Source organism: Crotalus tigris, unplaced genomic scaffold (genome assembly GCF_016545835.1).
Source record: "Crotalus tigris isolate CLP2741 ecotype Arizona unplaced genomic scaffold, ASM1654583v1 scf7180000017543.2237141, whole genome shotgun sequence".
NCBI lineage: Eukaryota > Metazoa > Chordata > Lepidosauria > Squamata > Viperidae > Crotalus > Crotalus tigris.
The window spans coordinates 2017882-2038775 of NW_024096463.1; the positions used below are offsets into that span (position 1 = coordinate 2017882).

Genomic DNA, 20894 nt, shown 5'->3' on the forward strand with positions numbered 1-20894 from the left:
GGGGTGCCTGGTGATCACTGAGCTAGATTGTTTTCTTTCAGACATTTGTTTCATTACCCAATTGGGTAATGTGGTTGGTGCTAGCAAACCCCCCCCCCACACACACACTTAGCAGCACTGATCATGTGATCTAGCTGGATAATGAAACGTCTGCAAGAAAACAACGGCGCTCAGAAACCAACAAGGATCTCACACGTAACAGTTTGGCACCCTATGAGAACAAGGTCAAAGGCAATGTAGCCTAGCAGTAACACAATGAAACACTTTCCCAGCTTACCTGTTGGTTCGTCTATGAGACACACTCTCTTCGATGCTGGAATCACACCCACTTTCAGGGATTTGCTACTGATTCTCTTGCGCCCAAAGTGGGTGCCCTGCGTGGGTCCCTGTGCCAGGGACTCTGAAAGGGCACCTGTGGCTGTGCTGCTGGTCTGTCCTTCTTCAGCTGTCTTGGAATGGTCCCCTTGCATAAGCCCCTCTTCCAACATGGCCTCTTCTGGTTCCTCGGCTGGTCTTGTAGCTTCCTCCTCCTCCTCTCCCTCTTCATCTTCCATTTCAGGTTGGGGAGCCTCCTCCTCCTCCTCCTCTTCTTCTTCTTCCTCCTCCTCTTCTTCTTCCTCCTCCTCTTCCTCCTCCTCCAGGTTTCCCCATTCACTTTCCTTTGGTTCAGACCCTTCGGGGAGGTCACCAGATCCCTGCCCACCACCAAAGGTGATAGAAGGGCATAATTCATGGACCTTCATGCGATAAAACTTGAAGGCAGAACTCTCTGGATCCTGCAGAAATCTGTGGGGGGGGAGTGTAGAACAGTGTTATTTATTATTACAAATTCATTCCACTTTTCCTCCAAGAAAAGTGGAATGCACTTGGGGGGGGGGCACACAAAGCTACCTTCTTCCTCACAGTATTTTCTTCTTAAAAGAACCTTAAGTTAGGCTTGATAAAGCATGCTAAATCCGCACTTTGCAGGTATATGTGGCCCTCAGTTCCAATCTGCAGCCCCCAGATCGGGCAAAAACTATGCAGCCAAATTTCAGCAAATGGTCTACTATTGCAAGCTATTGTCTTGTCTAAGCAAACTTGATCAGCTTTGTAAAGAACTATTACAGCCCCTTCCCTCAAGTAACTTATGATCCAACAGTTTAAAAATTGATGCCCTCCCATCAAAGAGAGTTCTATTTATTACTTTTGTCTGGCAGATAGGGAGCTGTGGTGGCGCAGTGGTTAGAATGCAGTACTGCAGGTTAATTCTGCCAACTGCCGGCAGTTCGATTCTGACCAGCTCAAGCTTGACTCAGCCTTCCATACTTCTGAGGTTGGTAAAAAGGGAACCCAGATTGTTGGGTACAATATGCCGACTCTGTAAACTGCTTAGAGAGGGCTACAAAGCACTACAAAGCAGTATATAAGTCTAAGTGCTATTGCTATAGTGTGGTGGCAACACAACCGATCAGCAAATTAAATCCCACCTCTAGGTTGATCAAGTAAGTGATCTTAGGCAAAAAACTTGCTTTCCACCTCAGTTCTCCCCTCCCACTCTGAAAAATGAGGTTGCAGTCAATCCTTTTGCAAGTGTCTTGCAAAGATTTCAACAAGAACAGCAGCAACCTCTGAATTCCCTAAATGATTGTTAAATAATGTCAAAGTATTTCTCTTATCCATTTGCACTTTTCATTGACAAGTAAGACTGAGGGGTGGATAAACAACAAAGCACTCACAACAGGTCTGGATTATCGGCACTGTTATCAATGCTGAACTGCTCGATTTCCGGCCCAACCTCAGCAACAAATTCAGCCAGCTTCTGAGCAGTTACCATGACTTTAGGGTCCACTGAAAAGCAAGAGAAAGAAAGCATCCAGGAAAGATAAGTTTTTTGGCAAGGAAACGGTACATATAGAGGCACCATCAACAGAATCTTATTTTGAATGCCAGTAAAAGGCAAAATGAATACATTGCATTAATCTGTTTTTAATCATTACTCCCTGATGCAAAAATGCCAAAGACTGTGCTTGGGAAAGCCTGCATATAGAACTTCTGCTGTGCTACTGAGCCAAGACTCTCCCTTCCTCAAGATCTTGTCCTTAATAATAATAATAAAGTTGGAAGGGACCTTGGAGGTCATCTAGTCCAATCCCTGCTCAGGCAGGAAACCCTATACCATTTCAGACAAATGGCTGTCCAGTCTCTTCTTAAAATCTTCCAGTATTGGAGCATTCACCGCTTCTGGAGGCAGGTTGTTCCACTGATTAATTTTTCTAACTGTCAGGAAGTTTCTCCTCAGTTCTAGGTTGCTTCTCTCCTTGGTTAGTTTCCATCCGTCGCTTCTTGTCCTGCCCTTAGGTGGTTTGAAGAATAGCTTGACTCCCTCTTCTTATGAACTTAGTGCAAAGCTAGGGGGGGGGATATTTCTCCGAGGCTCAGTGGCTCCCCGTAGCTGCAATATGTGGAGAAATAGGATTCAAATGGTGCACCAAAAATGTACACGTAAATTTCTGGAGAACACGTCAACAGTTATATTGAGATGATTTAGAATGAAAAGCCAATTAGACTCTAATGCAGTGGTTCTCAACCTTTCTAATTCCACGACCCCATAATACAGTTCCCCATGTTGTGGTGACCCCAACCACTTATACATCACCGGGTGCCAGGGGTGTGGCCAAAGAAAAGGGGGAAAAAATGGTGGACAGCCTTGTTTGGCGACCCCCGTGAAATGGTCGTTCGACCCCAACTGGGGTCCCGACCCACAGGTTGAGAACCACTGCTCTAATGGTTCTGCAAGAATTTTTATGTTGAGGGCATAGCTGCACCAGAAAACGTGGACTGCATTTATTTGCATCAGACACCAAGCTAGGAAGGGGTTTGGTATGCAGTAACACTATAGTCTACTTATCACTGAATCAATCGGACTGTAATCTTCACCACAAGCTATTATGATGGCTATCATACCTTCAGCATGTTTTGGTACATCATTCAAATCCTGATCTAAGGGCCGGTTGCTTATTGCAGCTGCGTGTGTTTTGGACAAAAAAAGGCAAAAAGCTGGGTCAACAATAACAGAGCAGAAGCTCATCTGCAGTTGTGATTTCCACTCCTTCTGCTTAACCTTTGCCTCTTCTGTGGGTATGAAAGTGGAGGGAATTCATCTGTCACTCACTCTATGCCTGGCAACTTCAGCTTGACTGAGCGTTCCTGGTTTTGTCGCCATTTATCCAAGTTGAAAGAAGAAAAAAAACCGTAGAGGTACACAACACCATTGTATCCAGGTGATCCTTGACTTACGACTGTAAATGGTTATAAGTCATTGCAGTCATTAAGCATGGCGCCATGTGACTGGACCCGATTTTACGACATTGTTTGTGGCAGTCATTAAGGGAATCCATTTTACCCAATGGGTGCTTTTGCTGGAGTAAACCAGCCAAACCAGCAAAAAACATTTAAAAAAATCACAGTCAGACGACCACGGGATGCTGCAGATGGCTATGAAGGTGAGCTGGTTGCCACGCCCTCAAAATGTAATCCCACGATTGTGACGCATGCATATATGTGTGTGTGGGAGGGGAGTATCCTAACTTGAGATCAGGGGGGGTCCATTGTCACTTTGAATAGACACTAAGTGACCGGTCACAAGTCAAGGACTACCTGTTTACTAGAAGAAATAGTGGGCATAACATGATCATTTGAAGCAGAGTCAGCAGGCTATTTTCTTGAGCACAGTTAATCCTGAAAGAAGCTCCGTGACATGGAATAAGTGAACAAAACTCACTGCAGTGACTCAACTGACAGGAGAAAGTATGAAAATTAATTAGATAGGACATTAACATTCCTACTTCAGATGAATGGTGGAATAACAATTTAGGACATGTTCTTTATAATTGGTTTTGAAGATATAATACTATTTGCAGATTATCAGTTGACAGAAAAAAGTACAAAACGGTGGCTACCTTCATTTGTTCAGATCGGGTCGACCTGGAGATCTGAAAGCATTCTTAGTAATTTAAGAACACTGGGAGTGTCAGTCTGACATTTAGTACCGCTGGATATTCAACCACAAGTCTTAAAAGTTGTCAAGGTTGCAGATCCTTGTTCTATATCACAATTTTCTTACATTAAAACAGGGGTGTCAAACTCAATTTCATTGAGGGCCGTATCAGCATTGTGGTTGCCCTCGGGGGGCCAGATACGGCCAGGATGGATGGGCGTAGATGGAGTGGGTGTGACCTACTGGGTGGGTGTGGCCAGCTCTACATCGTTCGCATCAAGAGTGCCTATGGTGGGGCCTGGGCAGGAGTGGGACAGATCTGAGGGTCTCTGGCAGAAGGGGGGGGGGACCAGGACAAGCGCCAAGGCATGGTCCATTTCTTTATTCCTCACAAAGGGTGACACCTCCCCAGCATGCACCCAATGGGCAGGAGCTGGTTCCTTGCTGTTTCCAGACGGCCTTGTGGAGCTAAGACTGAATGCGTTTCAGCATAGATGGCCACCACAAAATTGTACATTGGCTCCCGGCCGGCCGGGGCCAGGGCCAAGGCAGCGGGGGCCGTTCCCTCACTGTTTCCAGGATGGCCTTGTGGGCCACATGAAACCACTTTGCGGGCCGCATCTGGCCCCCGGGCCTTGTGTTTGACATGTCTGCATTAAAAGGACAATTTGTAAGAACTTCTGAAGGCCTGGGGAATCACACCAAACGCTTCTGGCAGCTGCGTTTAACCCCCGAGACCTCAGGCTGCATCATTCTGGGCGAGGCTGAAAAATCACTTAAATCAGTGTTTCTCAACCTTGGCTGGGGAATTCTGGGAGTTGAAGTCCGCACCTCTTCAAGCGGCTTGAGGTGGAGAAACACTGACTTAAAACTGTTTGTGGCCTTTCCTGAGAGTATTCCCTCCTCCTCTATGGTTTTACCTACCGTCAGGGAATTGGCTCATCAAAGATGGGGCATTTTCAGAAAGCCTCAGTGAGTCCGTTTTCTCTGAGGGTTCTTTTAGGGGCTGCGTCTCTGCCTGATCACTGTTGGGTTTGTCACTGTTGGGACTGGACACCGGTGTGCCTGCTGCTTGCTGCTTCAGCATCGACCCGGCAGACAAGAGCGTCTGGGTCCCAGTTGTGGACCTCCTGGCTCTTCTGGACCTCGCGGCCCTTTGCAGGATCCCGGGCCTTCTCCTCTGAAAGAGCTTCTTCTTGATCTTTGCTACTTTCCTCCTGTACAAAAGAATCTTCACGGCTTCTGAGATTTGCTGCTCAGGGGTCTTCTTGTCTTTGGTTTCCTCCTTGGCTGTAGACGTAAGCCTCTCCGTCTCATCCAGCTTCAGCTTATAATACTTGTATTCAAGGCTTTCCTCTTCAAGCAGAAACCTGTTTTATGAGGCGATGGAAAATAAATCAAATAAAGCTGGAAACTCTTCTCCAAATTCCACCTCCCCCCCCCGATCTTTTGCCTCTCCTTTCTGCCCCCCTCCCCTCTCTCCCTCCTGTTGCAAACACTTTCCCTCATTCCTCTCTGCTGTTCCTGCTTCCCCCACTTGTATGCGAAAAGAACACTCTCACCTGTCTTCCAAAGGCTCACCTAGCACTAGCATTTAGACCAGTGGTTCTCAACCTTTTTAATGCCGCGACCTCCAACCAGTCTTAAGTTGAGGACTACTCAACCGGTTGTAAGTCAAGGACTGCTCAACTGGTGCAGCACCGTTGGCAGAATGGGACTTTTGGCGGGCTCAGCAGGGCAGAGACAGCCTGGACAATTCCTATTGGCTTTTGAAAGCCAATAGAATTAGACTCTATTCAAGAGAGTCTATTCTACTGGCTTTCAAAAGCCAATAGAATAAAAGGGAGTAGCACAGCTAAAAAAAAGGGGGAAAAAATGGCGGATTGCGTTGTTTGGCGACCCCCGTGAAATGGTCGTTCGACCCCAAATGGGGTCCCGACCCACAGGTTGAGAACCACTGACTTAGACTTATATACCGCTTCACAGCGCTTTCCATCCCTCTCTAAGCGGCTTACAGAGTCAGCATACTGACCCCAACCATGTGGGTCCTCATTTTACCGACCTGGGAAGGATGGAAGGCTGAGTCAACTTTGAACCGGTCAGGATCGAACTCCTGGCAGTGAGCAGCGAGTTAGCCTGCAATACTGCATTCTAACCACTGTGTCACCACGGCTTTTTCATCTAAGGGGAGAGCCCTCATAATCCAGCATGGACGTCTGGCTGTCTCAAAACTGTGGAGTCCTTGGTGCTCTCTGAGCTTGGCTGTTTCTTTACAGATGTTTTATAACAAACCAGGTAAGACCAGCGGTTACCTAGCACAAAAGTAGCTGAGATACCATTAAAACAAATGGGTTCTATCTGAAGCCTACTGAGAGTCCCCATTCCCTGCAAGAGACATGGGTCTGAATAAAAGCTATTGTGTGGGAGTCCCCATTTTATGGAACTCTCTCTCTCCTTGGAGCTATCAATGGCTCCAATTCTTCTTAGTTTTTACAAACAAGGGAAAACAGGATATTTCCCAATTCCAATCAGAATTTGCAACTTCCCAAAGGAGGAATTTCCCATTTGAGAGACAGAGAGAGCAACTCCTTCATGTAGGGAAGGGGTAGGCAACCTTGGCTCTTTTAGGACTCGTGGACTTCAATTCCCAGAATTCCTGAGCCAGCCATACCCCCGATCTAAGGACTGCAGACACATCAACTAAACCAGTGGTTCTTAACCTGGGCGATATTGCCCCCCAGGGGGGCGATTTCATTTTTCAGGGGGGCGATGGAACGAAAAAGGTGACGGGGGCGAAGGAAGGAAAAGGGGGCAATATGGGGGTGATGGAGCGAGATGTTTTGGGGACACTTTTGAGACATTTTCGTACAGTGAATCGTTGCATATCTGTCGTACAAAAACATCAGATCGCTCGCTATTAGTGGATTGAATTGTGTTTTCAAATGTTCCTCCAGCTAGCTTCAGTACAGAACGCCGTACATATGTGAATACACATCGCTTATCTTCATGCGCGTTGCGCAGCAGCCTTACCCATACAGTGGCGCGCCATTGGCCAGAATATGGGAGATATGGGGAAAAGACTGGAAATAGATTATTTGCATCGATATGTCCTGAGGACAATGTTAAAGAAAAGAAAAAAAGTGTTTGCATAAATTGAAGAATTATTTCCTATGATTGAGAGGTTATGTTGGGGGAGGGGGGCGATGACAACTTCCGCATTGGCTCAAGGGGGCGATTCGTTCAAAAAGGTTAAGAACCAGTGAACTAAACCTCCCCAAGAAGGTACTTTTTAGAAATCGCCCTTGGTGCCAGTTTCCTTAACAGTGCAGGCAGCTCTCAGAATAAGAATGCTAGACTTAAAAAGACAAGCAACCTAGGTACAACATGCTAACCTATACTGTGTGAAAAGATCAGCCACTGGTTGTGACTATTTAGCAGCCATTAATTCCTCCAACAAAATGACATCAGATGCAGACATGGGGTCACAAAGCAGAGTGATTCTTCAACAATGACTTCATTGTCTCCCAACGACAGCATTTTCATTGGGTGACTACCAAAATCACTGTTTCTTAACCTTGGCAACTTTAAGGCCGATGCACTCCACATCCCCAAATTCCCCAGTCAGCAAGTTGAAAACCAGGCCTTGAACTAGGGCGGTGGTTCTCAACCTTTTTAATGCCGCGACCCCCAACCGGTCGTAAGTCGAGGACTACTCAACCGGTCGTAAGTCGAGGACTAATCAACAGGTGCAGCACCGTTTGCAGACAGGGACTTTTGGCGGGCTCAGCAGGGCAGAGACAGTCTGGACAATTCCTATTGGCTTTTGAAAGCCAATAGAATTAGACTCTATTCAAGAGAGTCTATTCTATTGGCTTTCAAAAGCCAATAGAATAAAAGGGAGTAGCACAGCTAAGGAAAAGGGGGGAAAAATGGCGGACTGCATTGTTTGGCGACCCCCGTGAAATGGTCATTCGACCCCAAATGGGGTCCCGACCCACAGGTTGAGAACCACTGAACTAGGGTTTCTAAGGTCCATCTCTATTTATTTGCTTATTTAAGCATACTCACGTATCCGTGGGTTCCTGAATGGAACAGGACATCTTAAACCAGACATTTATTTTCTAACTTACCTTTTAGAATATCACAAAGATATGATAAAATTGGAGCTAGATATTGCTTCCAAGCACTTTGAAGGAACCAAGTAAGATAAGTACCAATACTCCGGGTTATGTTTCAGTTCGGCCTTCTCTTTCCCTGTTAACATGCCAGAAACCATCGTTTTCACCAGTTTTTCAATCGTCTCAACGACTTTCCTATCAGCACGTTGTGGGGCTACGCAAAGAAAGAACAAGCGCCAAACAAGAAAAAAAAAATAGAAGTCACAATAACAATGAAGATAGTTACTTGATGTCTTCCTGCTAATAAATTTATCACACAATTCCAAAAAGTGTGTGCTCATCACCATTAGCACTGGTAATGTGCACGACACAGGTTATGTTTTCAGTTTAATGCTATACCAGGGGTAAGAAACCTTGGCTCTTTTATGACTCGTGGACTTCAACTCCCAGAATTCCTAAACTAGCCAAGCTTAGGGGAAAGGGAGAGGTTTCCATGCTGAGCCATGCTGGCTCAGGAATTCTGGGAGTTGAAGTCCACGAGTCATAAAAGAGCCAAGGTTGTCTACCCCTGCTCTGTACCATAAATTGTGTGGGTTATGTGTGAATGGAAGAGTTTGATTTTGTGCCACAGGCACAAAATATATATATCTAATGGTTACCATAGGTACTTACCAGAGTCTCAAAAATTACTTAGAATGACTAATCACTTAATGGATTTTTAAAAAAACAAATCCAGCTATTTATACATTTTTCAGTACACACTCCTGGATAGCAGAGTGTTGCATTTAACAAGCAAGTTAAGAGAAGCCTCCATAAAATTGTATTTTGAACTGGTGGGGGAGGGGGGGAATATTCCTTAACAATAAGCTTATTTTGTCACATCATTTTTCTAGACCTCGCCTCCTGTTTAGTCAGCTGGCCTATTTCTCAGTATAGCAAGATTATCACCTATTTCCCAGCACATAATGGCTACTGCATTTCTTGTTCAAAGAAGTTTATCTTTTATTTATTTATATCCTGCCTTTATTAACAGAATAACAGAGTTGGAAGGGACCTTGGAGGTCGTCTAGTCCAACCCCCTGCTCAGGCAGGAAACCCTATACCAGGGATAGGCAACCTTGGCTCTTTTATGACTCGTGGACTTCAACTCCCAGAATTCCTGAGCCAGCATGGCTCAGCATGGAAACCTCTCTTTCCCCTCAGCGTGGCTGGCTCAGGAATTCTGGGAGTTGAAGTCCACGAGTCATAAAAGAGCCAAGGTTGTCTACCCCTGCTATACCATTTCAGACAAATAACATAAATAACCCAAGGCAGTGAATATACCTAATACTTCTTCCTTCTCCTACTTTCCCCACAACTCTGTGTGGTCAGGTGGGCTGAGAGACAGAGATTGGCCCAAAGTCACGGAGCTAGCTTCCGGGCCTAAGGCAGGACTAGAATTCAGTCTCCTGGTTTCTAGCTTGGTTCCTTCACCCTCAGTTGGTTTGTTCTTAAGTAGTGAGATTCTGCCATTCTGCTTTGTCTGATTATGCTATGTCCTTTGTGTAAAGACTATGAATTAAACTTTTCTGGGAACTGAGAGAGAAGCAGAGGCTGCTTCATCTACTCCATGTACCTGTTGGGAATTTCAGTACTACAAGTCTGCACTTCTTAGAACTTATTTTTATTTTTAATCCGTTTGTATAAAAGAAACAGGCTTAAAAAACTTAAAAGATATACAAACCCATTTCTGGATGGTTGTTTCTGAATTTGCCTTAAAACTCTAAAAATGTGAAAAACGGGCATCAGAATCAATCAATCAGATCAATAGCCTCTTCTAAAAAGATACCAAGTGCAACAACATGAAACCCAACTTGCGTGAGAGTATAATCTTCCCAATAAAATGACAACATACCTTGAATTGGGAATAGCTGCAACTACCACTATATAGCTAAAATAAAGTTAAAGGATAAAATGGTTTCATTGAAGATAAAGAACGTCTGAGTTTTCATTTCCACTCATTCTGAGATAGGCTTTTTCCTCAACCTAGTGTTGAGGAACAAAGGGAGGGGACATGATAGCAGTCTTCCAGTATCTCAGGGGCTGCCACAAAGAAGAGGGAGTCAAGCTATTCTCCAAAGCGCCTGAAGGCAGGACAAGAAGCAACGGGTGGAAACTAATCAAGGAGAGAAGCAACCTAGAACTAAGGAGAAACTTCCTGACAGTGAGAACAATTAACCAGTGGAACAACCTGCCTCCAGAAGGGGTGAATGCTCCAACACTGGAAGTTTTTAAGAAGAGACTGGACAGCCATTTGTCTGAAATGGTGTAGGGTTTCCTGCCTGAGCAGGGGGTTGGACTAGATGACCTCCAGGGTCCCTTCCAACTTTTTTATTATTATTATTACTACTACTACTACTACTACTACTACTACTACTACTACTACTACTATTATTATATTATTTCATAGAGATAAAATGAGAGGCAGAGCACCGCAAAACATCACTCCCCATTGCTCATACGCTAAAAAGGTCTCCTTACACTTAATTTTAAGTGTGATTTACATGACATTTCCACTGACCCTGAGCTGGAGGACTGGCAGCTGGTCTCTTTAACTGCATCTGGCAGCCACTTTTCTGCAACCAACTTTGCAAAGTTTCGATATATTCTTTTCCAAACAAGGCAGAAGTATCAAAATTGGGAAATAAGGTAGGAGGAGGGGCCGAATCCTGGATGCTGAGGGCCTCCAGGATTTTTTCCTGCCTGAAAGCCGAGGCCAGGGCGAAGGTTTGCCCCAGGAGGGCCAAGGATTTTCGGCAGAGGGACATCGTAGTCTGAAAAGCGGCGGCCATCTTCCTCGTGTTGCTGAAGCTGTTAGTTTTGATTTTGAGCTCATAGGCATTACAGGCCATCAGCAGAGGCGTCGTGCTCCTGAGCAGGTAGTCCTGGAGCCGCATCATATACCGGTCAAAAGGCTTAATGACCTCAAAAAAGCTATTCTTGGTCAACATCACCTTTTTCTCCAACAGCAGATTCAGAAACTGGCTGTCCACTTTAGGTGTTCTCAGAGCCGGGTGCTGCAGCGTCTTGACGCTGTTCATACAGAAATCTTGGTGCTCGGTTTTCAGCGAGCACTTAAACGACGCCAGCATTTTGGCACAGGTCTCTGTCTCTAAGGTGAAGAGCACCTGGAAAAGTTCTGCATACTCCGGGTCTCTCTTAATTTCACAGAACCCAGCCCACTTGATTATCTCAACCCCAAAATTGGCAAAAATATCAGAAGAATCTAGAAGATCCAAGTCGGGCTCTTTGATCCGGACATACCCTGTAGGTTTCAGAGCTCCCTCTGGCTGCAGTCCCTTCTGAGAGGCCAGACACGGCCTTTGGTTTTGTTGGGGGCGAAGAGAAGGTAGGGATCTTTGCTTGGAGGGACCCACCGGATTTAACAGAAGATCATCTGCTGGGGACAAAGCTTTAGTGGCCCATTTCTTGAGATGAGCAGCCAACTCCTCCTTACTTGTGCCCAGGCTTCTGGTTGCCATCCCATGTTTCTCTATTCCCCTCCCGGCATTCAAAGAAGAGCTGAATTCTCCCTCAGTCTCAAGACCCCGCTCCAGGTCATAATTCTGACTACATGCAGTCCTGTAGTTCTCTTCCAGAAGCCGCGGTGATCTGAAGTCGCCCAGCAGTTCTGAGGAATCGTAGTCAGCCTCGCGGCGTCTGGAAAGGTCTCGAACAGGAGTGCAGCCATATTTCCGTTCCCGTGAGGCAGCATTGTCATAGTCTCGATCTCGGGAAGATGGGCCAGCGTAATCTCTTTCCAGGGCAGATGCATTCCCATAGTCTTGTTCATATGCAGGCAGCTGGCCATAGTCCCGATTCCGTGAAGAGAGTTTGCTGCTGCTTTTGGAAAAGTAATCCTCCTCCTCTGTGACATGGCTGCTGGACCTGTAGGAAGGCAGCGAGTATTCATTTCTAGCATTTTTCCTCCAGTCACCCCGCAGGAACTTCCCACCGTCTTGAAATTCTTCTTCCTCCTCGTCGTACTGGGCCCGTGTGACTGGCCGGGAGTGAACTGCATAAGGAAACAAAAGACAGCTGCTGTTCACAGAGGTACCAAACTTTAAAACAATCAGCCTGTGGCACAGTGGTTACAATGCAGTGTTGCAGGCTAACTCTGCTGACTGCTAGCAGTTCGATTTTGACCGGCTCAAGTAAGTGCTATTGCTATTTGAAAGAGTTGAAAAATGAGGAACCAATATATCATGCAACACTGTATTCTATTGGAACATTAAATATTACCTAATCAAGGTAAAACCCACCTGTTTACTAAATCAGGATAATTTATACCTAAGCATAAAAGCCTACTTGGATCTATGTCTTCTATAACAGCTGTGGATGGCTGAAATTGAACATTATTTGTCGTTTTCGCAACACTTTCACACGTTTCACCGATTGACCTTTTTGACAAATGGACAGAGTTATTGCACCAAAGTCTCACTGAATTCCACAGAGTTACCTGGAGTCACATCCAATTCCTGGGAACTTCATGAACTATTCCATATAGCTCTGCTGGCAACAATATGATTTTTTTTGTCACTACTTAAGACTGCCACCTGCTGAAGTCACTTCTTAATTCTTCTCATTTGTTCTGCTTCTATGTTCTGTGCAAATGTTGGCTTTTCTCTCAATGCCTTTCTTACTGTTCAAGAGCAGTGTTTCTCAACCATGGAAACTTTAAGATACATGGACTTCAACTCCCAAAAAATTCCTCAGCCAACATACTGGCTAGATCAGTGTTTCTCAACCTTGACAATTTTAAGGCATGTGGACTTCAACTCCCAGAATTCCACAGCCAGCAATGCTGGCTGTGGAATTCTGGGAGTTGGAAGTCCACATGCCTTAAAATTGTCAAGGTTGAGAAACACTGGGCTAGATCATTCTGGTAGTTGAAGTCCACACCTTACAATGGCTAAGGTTACACTGGCCTAGACTGATAGTTCAGTACATCCTCTTTTTTGATCTCCAGTTGCCTAGCTCCATCATCTCACATTCCCCAAAGTTCTTATTTATTGATTGATTTTTTTATGCCACCCATCTCCACTACAAGGTGAATCTGGGAGGCTTACAAATTATAAAGCAAGTAAAAATAATTAAAATATCAAAACATTAACAATTACACAGATTAAATTATTAAAAGCTGTACTGAAACTGAAGCTAAGAAGCTAAGAGATTGATGGGAACGGGGAAGAGGTCTTCTTACTCCATCAGACACCTCAGGTGCTGAGCGACGCCTCGGGGCCTAGACCAACCAGCAAAACCAGGTTTAAATGCCCTTCTGGAAGGCAAAAAGGGAAGAGGCAGTTCTCATCTGCACTGGTGGAGTGTTCCACAGGGATGGGGCTCTTATAGTGATGGTTTGTCACTGCTTTTTTCCCAGGGTGATTTTTTTAACTTTCCTATCTAGCCCCATTCTAACACTAATCAAGCCCAATTCTTCTTTGATGTCTTTTGCACCTGAAATTGCCTCCAGAATATCTCCATGCAACACTTCCCTTACTTTCTCAAGATGCATGCTTCCTAAAAAAAAAAAGTTGGAATATTTTCCAAGTAACAAAAAAAAAAAAAAATCAGATTATGCTATTGCATACATGCTTCCATCTCCTGCTTCTTGTTGTTTCCATGAATGCACCACAGTCTATAAGCCTCTTGTGGTAAGTATCTTAGAAATTTATTATATGGAGGGCATAATTAAAATAGCAAATATACCGAGTTTTTTTTAAATCTTACAGTAGGTACAGTAGGTAATTACAGTAGGTAATGGCTTCAAAGGGAGATAACAGATTAAAAGTCAGATCCTTCACAATCCTTACTCAAATTTGGAAACTGACAGCCAGTTTGAAGTTATTTTGTGCATCAGGAAGGTTAAACAAGGGGCAAAAGGACAGTAAAGGAAAGCCATAATAATCTGAGTTGAGATTGAGTTGATTGAGTTGCATCTCCAGGAGCAATATAAGCATCACTGTCGCATGACAATGAAAGAGTGCTATATAAAAACATAAGAGCAGCATCACTACATAAGATCAAAAAAATTAATTTTTGTTGCCAGGGGGATGATCACATCACAAAGCCTTGAAGATGTGGTTTTGTCAACAGGGGACATGGAAGTGTGATGGAGCCAGTGCAGCGGTTGTGCTGATTGTCTCAGTGAATGAGATTATGGGCTGTGAGTTTTATGTATTTATTATTTTTAATACACCTTTATAGTTTTTAAATGATGGTATTTTTGTTTTTACATTTGTGTTGTTTGTAAACTGTCCATAATCTGCCTCTCTCTCTCTCTCTCTCTCTGTATGTGTGCGTGTAGGATGGATAATCTGAATAATGAATAAGATGCAATGAAAGGGTACCATCAGGAAAAGAGTATGATCACACTTCTACTCAAGTCCCAAATATGTGGCAATAATTGATTTTATAAAGACTGGAAAGGTCTACTTCGAATCCTGTCAGTCAAAGAACTCCAACTATCAGGACCTTCTCTGCTGTAACGCCTACCCCTTTGAACATCTTACCTTTAAGGTAAGACTTGCCCCCACCCTCTATCCTTTCACAAGGACCTAAAGACTTGGCTCTACTGGTTGGCCAGGGGACAAGATGGGAGAAATTCTTTGCTGGAGGTGGCTGCTAAATTGATGGCAGACTCCACCTACCTCCCCCTTGCACTCTGCTCTCCACTTGTCCATCTTTTGGGTTATCCCATCATTGTATTCTCACTGGGTTCCTTTTTCATTATTTATTTTATGGTTCTATTATTTTATTTCTGTTCTGTTTGCACACCTTTTATTTTCTTCCTTTTTACTACTGTAAGCCACCTAGAGTAATCCCAGGGCGAGATAGGCGGCAAACAAATGTAGCAAATAAATAAGTAAATTTGGACAATCTAAATCTACCTCTAAGTTGACGAAGCGCCTCGTCGATTGGATTACTTCGATCCAGATACCGTTTTGCGTTGGCCTGCATGATCGCATCAAAAGACTCCCGTGTCATCCGTTGGGAGGCCATCTTGACTCTGCAACTAAATGTGAGGAAAATTAAGAATATGCATTTGCCAGTGACATCTCTTTATCCTATAGCTTTCACGAAAGGCAGGTCTAAGTAAGATTTCTAAATCATCAACCATTCAAGACTTAACTTCAGCAGAACTATTTTTTATGTGGGAAGAATCAACCACATGGAATAAAAAGCAAGAGTTGTAGAACTCTGGTTTACACTGTATAAATCAGTTTGTTTAGAGCACTATCTAAACTCAAAATCTACATTTAGTAATACTGCTCTTGACTGCATCAAGATCACTAGAGGGAGAAAACATGCAGAAAGGCATTTAATTTCCCAAAATCCCAATGCAACCAAATTAATTATTTGTCACAAGAATTGTGAATATATGTCATATGATTAATGATGCCATTATATTTAATATGATTGAGGTGGGTTTAAAACTGGGGCTTCCAACAGAACCAATTCTGTCAGGATCATAACACTACAGGATATGAAAACAAACGTAAATTCCGGAAATCCAAAATGAAACTATAATAACCAATCAATAAAATTCATTAATATCTGTATATGTGACAATCGAATAATTAATGGTAAAACCTTTAGTACATTTAATTCAGTGAGAGGACACAAAAAACAAGTTCAGAGAGTAGTACAGAAAGTAGGAATGTATCAAGAACCAATGTACATGATGTTTAATTGCAGACAAGATAGCCACTACGAAGAAAGGGGCGGGGGGAAAGAGAAATTGAGGCTTCTTGCCACAGAAAAGGAGAGAAATTTCTAATGTGCAGCTCATACAAACATGCTGAATAGGAGCAACTTTTTTCACACACAGGAATTACTTCACTTGGGAAAGGAAAAGAGATTAAAGAGAAATGGCAAAGAGAAAGGGGGGAAAAAAGTTAGCAATTCTTTATTTATAATGCTGGACTTCATTAGAATCCATTCTGGTCCACACAGGTTGGTGTTAGATACGTCCTCTAACAAATGGGGAAGGAAGGTAAGATAAGTCTTTGGTTGGATCTACTCAATGTACATCTTGGCTTTCTGAAATCATGATTTTTCCATACCTGGGGACTCAGACCAGATGAAAGAACAACTACTGCTCCTTTGTCCGGTTTTAAACCCATATGATCAACTAAGAACCAAGCTGGTGTAGTGGCGAAGGCACCAGGCTAGAAAATGGAAGTGTTGAGTTCTAGCCCTGCCTTAGATGCGTGAGCTTGGGCCAGTAACTCTCTCTCAGCCTAGGAAACAAAACTACTTCTGAAATCTTGTCTAGAGAAGTAACATATTAGAGAAACTGAGTGCAGCTCCTATAAGGCAGGGGTCCCCAGAACCGGTCCATGGCATGCCAGCAATCGATCCACACAAACAAGCAAAGCCCCGTCCGTGGGATGCAGGCAGAACACAAAACCCATGCACTCTCCGGTCCGCACCTTTATCCACAGAACCGGTCCCTGGTGCCCAAAAGGTTGGGGACCTCTGATTACCTCCAGTAATCACCTTGAGACTGTAAAAACATAATTCTGAAGATATACCTAGTGGGGTTCTGCAGCCTGGGGCATTTACTGTCTGGACTCCAATTTGTGGGGATGGGTGTTGTAGCCTCAAATATTTCACAGCATTTGGATTATCTAGGACAGTGGTTCTCAACCTTTTTTAATGCTGCGATCCCCAACTGGTCGTAAGTCAAGGACTACTCAACCGGTCGTAAGTCGAGAACTACTCAACTGGTGCAGCACCGTTTGCAGAATGGGACTTTTGGCGGGCTCAGCAGGGCAGAGACAGCCTGGACAATTCCTATTGGCTTTTGAAATCCAATAGAATTAGACTCTATTCAAGAGAGTCTATTCTACTGGCTTTCAAAAGCCAATAGAATAAAAGGGAGTAGCACAGCTAAGGAAAAGGGGAAAAAAATGGCGGATTGCGGTGTTTGGCGACCCCCGTGAAATGGTCGTTCGACCCCAAATGGGGTCCCGACCCACAGGTTGAGAACCACTGATCTAGGATAAGCCAAAGGCTGGGAAGAGTACAGAAGAGTTTAGGATTGACTGTCTAATCCAGTGTTTCTCAACCTTGACAATTTTAAGGCATGTGGACTTCAACTCCCAGAATTCCACAGCCAGCAATGTCAAGGTTGAGAAACACTGGTCTAAACGGAGCTCCATTGAGTGGCTTTAGTTATTGATGGGGAAAAAAGGTAAATTTACTCCTCCTCCTGAACTGAGGAGATTCCCTTTTCAATAGCAGGATATCTTACCCAATATATCTGAAAGCTTTTTACAATTCCCTTTGTTCTTTACAACCAAGAAAAGCCAATAATACGTAGAAGACCAAATTTTCCTATTTTCTCTTTTAGAATCAAAGATTACCACAAAGAAATAAATTGTAATAGAAAAAAAAGGTAAACTTGCAGCCTAGCAGTATTATCCATTGGAAATAAAGTAATTCACACGTGGGCTAAAACAGAATTAATTACTACAGGTAGTCCTTGACTTACAGCAGTTCACTTAGTCACCATTCAAAGTCATAAGGGCACTGAGAAAAGTGACTTATGACTGTATTTTACACTTATCACTATTTCAGCATCCCCACGGTCACATGATCAAAATTCAGATGGTTGGCAACTGACTCATATTTACGACAGTGGCAGTGTCCCGAAGTCAGGTGATCCCCTTTTGCAAGCTTCTGACAAGCAAAATCAATGGGGAAGCCTGATTCACTTAACTGTTTTACCAACTTAATTGCAGTGATTCACTTAATAACTATGGCAAGAAAAGTCATAAAATGGGGACAAAATTCACTTAATAACTGTCTTGCTTAGCCACAGAAATTTTGGGCTCAGTTGTGCTTGTAAGTTGAGGACTACCTATATTTGATCAGCATGAATTTTTAATATTTGTCCATTTCTTAAGAGATGTTAAAAATAATGGGAGTATTGAAAATATAGAAAGATATATCATGCCCTCAGGTATGAAAACAATGATTAACAAAGAGGGTCAAGTGTCATTTGCAAAGATGTAAAGAGTTTAGTGGTTAGTTTAATTAACGGCCTTTCCTTTTGCCATGAACAAGGTATTCCAACTAGAAATGATTTTTACTGTTACTTTTAACAGACATGCTATATACTATATATATTATGGGTATTTTGAATCTTTGATTATTTTGGTGTCAGATTAGCAATTACAATTATATTGAATTTGAAATCCTGACTTTATGTTGAATTTTTGCAAAAGGCATTGGTGAATGTGGAAGTTTTCATGCAGCCCCCTATCCGAAGAGTCCTAGGTCCCCATATCATTTTTCTGCATTCTTTCTTCAGTATTGCAGGTAGAGGACAGGTAGTCCTTGACTTACGACAGTTCATTTAGTGACCGTTCAAAGTTACCACAGCACTGAAAAAAGTGACTCATGACCAGTGGTGGGATTCAAATATATGAACAACCAGTTCTGTGTGTGGATGCCGCTTCTAGAAAAAATTAGTTACCGGTTCTGCCGAACTGGTGCAAACCAGCTGAATCCCATTTTTCACACTTAACGACTGTTGCAGAATCTCCATGGTCACATGATTTACATTCGGATGCTTGACAACTGGTTCATATTTATGATGGTTGTAGTGTCTCAGGATCATGACAAGCAAAGTTAATGGAGAAGCCAGATTTACTAAACAATCTTGTTACTAATTTAAGTGCAGTGATTCACCTAACAAATGTGGCAAAAAAGGTCATAAAATGGGGCAAACCTCATTTAATAAATTTCTCACTTAGCAACATAAACTCTGGGCTCAATTGTGGTTGTAAGGTGAGGACTACCTGTATTTAGATTTGTCACTGAAATTCAATTGATCCACAAAAGTACCGGTTTTTGTCAAAGTCTTACATTTCTCATTTTTTGGCAATTTCAAATTCATTCCCTCTGCTAAAAAAATAATTCTCAAAACTCACCAGCAAAGTTACCCCACAGCAAATGCAGTGTCTCTTTTCAGAGAAAGTGAGCAGGGACCGAGGACAAGTCCCCTCCCTGTAATATTTTGTTCAAAAAGATTCTAGATTAGTCTACAACATTACCAAGAAACTAAAAAAAAAAAAAAAGAATATCCATGCTAGAAGTGATGATGGTTACAGACATCCAGACGATGTTACCTTGCAGGGGAGGAGCATCTGCAATATGATAAAAAAACCTAGAAAGTTTTTTTAAAAAGCCATATTCTTAAACATTTTCCTCTCAGATCAACACCCATGTGACGGGAAAGCATTGGTGAGCGCTAAGAAGAATCACAAAGCCAGACAAATGTTAAATACAGATAGCCCTCAACTTACAACCACAACTGAGCCCCAAATTTCTGCGGTTAAATGAGACATTTGTTAAATGAGCTTTGCCCCATTTTATGACCTTTCGTGCCACAGCTGTTACGTGAATCACTGCAGTTGATAAGTTAGCAACCCAGTTGTTAAGCGAATCTGAGTTCCCCATGGACTTTGCTTGTGAGAAGGTGGCAAAAAGGGGATCACACGATGCCCAGCCCACAGCAACGGTCATAAATCTGAACCGGTTGCCCAGCATCTGAATTTTGATCATGGGGATGCTACAAAAAGGCATTTTAAGTCTGAAAAACGGTAATTAATTAAGTCCTATTTTTCAGTGCCGTTGTAGCTTTGAGCGGTCACTAAATGACCTGTTGTAAGTCGAGGACTGCCTGTCTGCCAATTTTCGGCACCTGCAAGAACAAGCGAGTCCCCCACGAACAGACCCTCCTTTTTAACATTTATCCTACCAAACTAGCCACAGACTGTGGACTGTAAAATAGCATTTTCTGAAAAACCCTTCCCAAAGCCAGAGGAGCCAGGCCAGACTGGGGTTTTTTTTCTGCCTGGTCAGTGGATATCATTTCCTCCCCCGCTCTTCCCCACTGCTCCGACTTCCGCTGCTGCTTTACCCCCAAAGCTTACCAAGCGACGGGGAAGAAGAGAAGCACCCGCGCCAACCTCTAGCATAAAGCAGCCTCCATTAACCAGGGCCGATTTTTTCCCCTCTTTTGCGCATGCGCCAAGCGCCTCTACCCTCTCGCCCGCCCGCCCGTCTGCGCGCGCCGGAGCTCCTTCTCTGCTGCGGCGGATTTGCACTTTCTCTTTTGCACGCGCAGAAAGCATCGATCAGGTTCCTAACTCACCCGGCTCTTTTTTTTAAAAAAAAAAAAAAAAAAGGAAAAAAAACAACCCTTCAATTCTGTCCAGAACCGACTTCGTGCGCACGCGCAAACAGGAGGACCTCGTTAATGAGCTAATGAAATGACGCTATCCAACAGCGCATGCGCAAAAAGAGCTTCCCGTCGCCGTTTCTGCCGCTCTGCGCATGCGCGAAACGCTGCCTGGAAGAAAAATTTAAATTCTTTTTAGAAATTCCGTGGGTGGGAGAAATAAAGTAATCTTTAAAAAAAAGTATCAAGTTATCTTTCTCACCCGTTTTAAAAAGAAACCAGAGCCGATGCTTTCAAACGTGGAGATAGCTATTTCGTCAAGTTCACAACTTTAGCCCACCACATCTGGCTTGCAAAAAATTCGGGCAACCATTAGGTGGCAGTAAAGAGATCGAGATGGTCGCTGCCTCCTAACGATCCGCCGGTGTTCTTTTTTTTTTTTTCTCTCCTCCGCAGTTCAGCTCCAGGAAGCTTCCATTAACGTTCGTCCCACCTTCCTTTAAAAACCCTGGAGAACTGTGCTGGCGTACGCATGCGTAGTTCAAATTCCCCTGCCGTGCGC

The 20894-nt window shown here is 43.6% G+C and overlaps 1 protein-coding gene across 6 annotated transcripts in view; it reads right to left on the reverse strand.

Moving 5' to 3' along the window:
- Positions 1-20828, reverse strand: part of SUGP2 (SURP and G-patch domain containing 2) — a 42591-nt gene extending 21763 nt beyond the window's left edge. For 2 of the 6 annotated variants that reach the window (XM_039323139.1, XM_039322805.1), the window contains exons 1-7: positions 20595-20826; positions 15027-15151; positions 10658-12151; positions 8194-8311; positions 4904-5349; positions 1719-1830; positions 278-786 (exon numbers count right to left, since the gene is read on the reverse strand). In XM_039323139.1, coding sequence (XP_039179073.1) covers positions 278-786; positions 1719-1830; positions 4904-5349; positions 8194-8311; positions 10658-12151; positions 15027-15138 — 2791 coding nt within the window. In that variant the 5' untranslated portion in view covers positions 15139-15151; positions 20595-20826. Of the gene's footprint in view, positions 1-277; positions 787-1718; positions 1831-4903; positions 5350-8193; positions 8312-10657; positions 12152-15026; positions 15152-20084; positions 20190-20305; positions 20504-20594 lie in introns of those variants that run through there. The other 4 variants (XM_039322883.1, XM_039323053.1, XM_039322965.1 and 1 more) reach the window with 4 other exon arrangements.
- Positions 20829-20894: the final 66 nt, after the last annotated feature.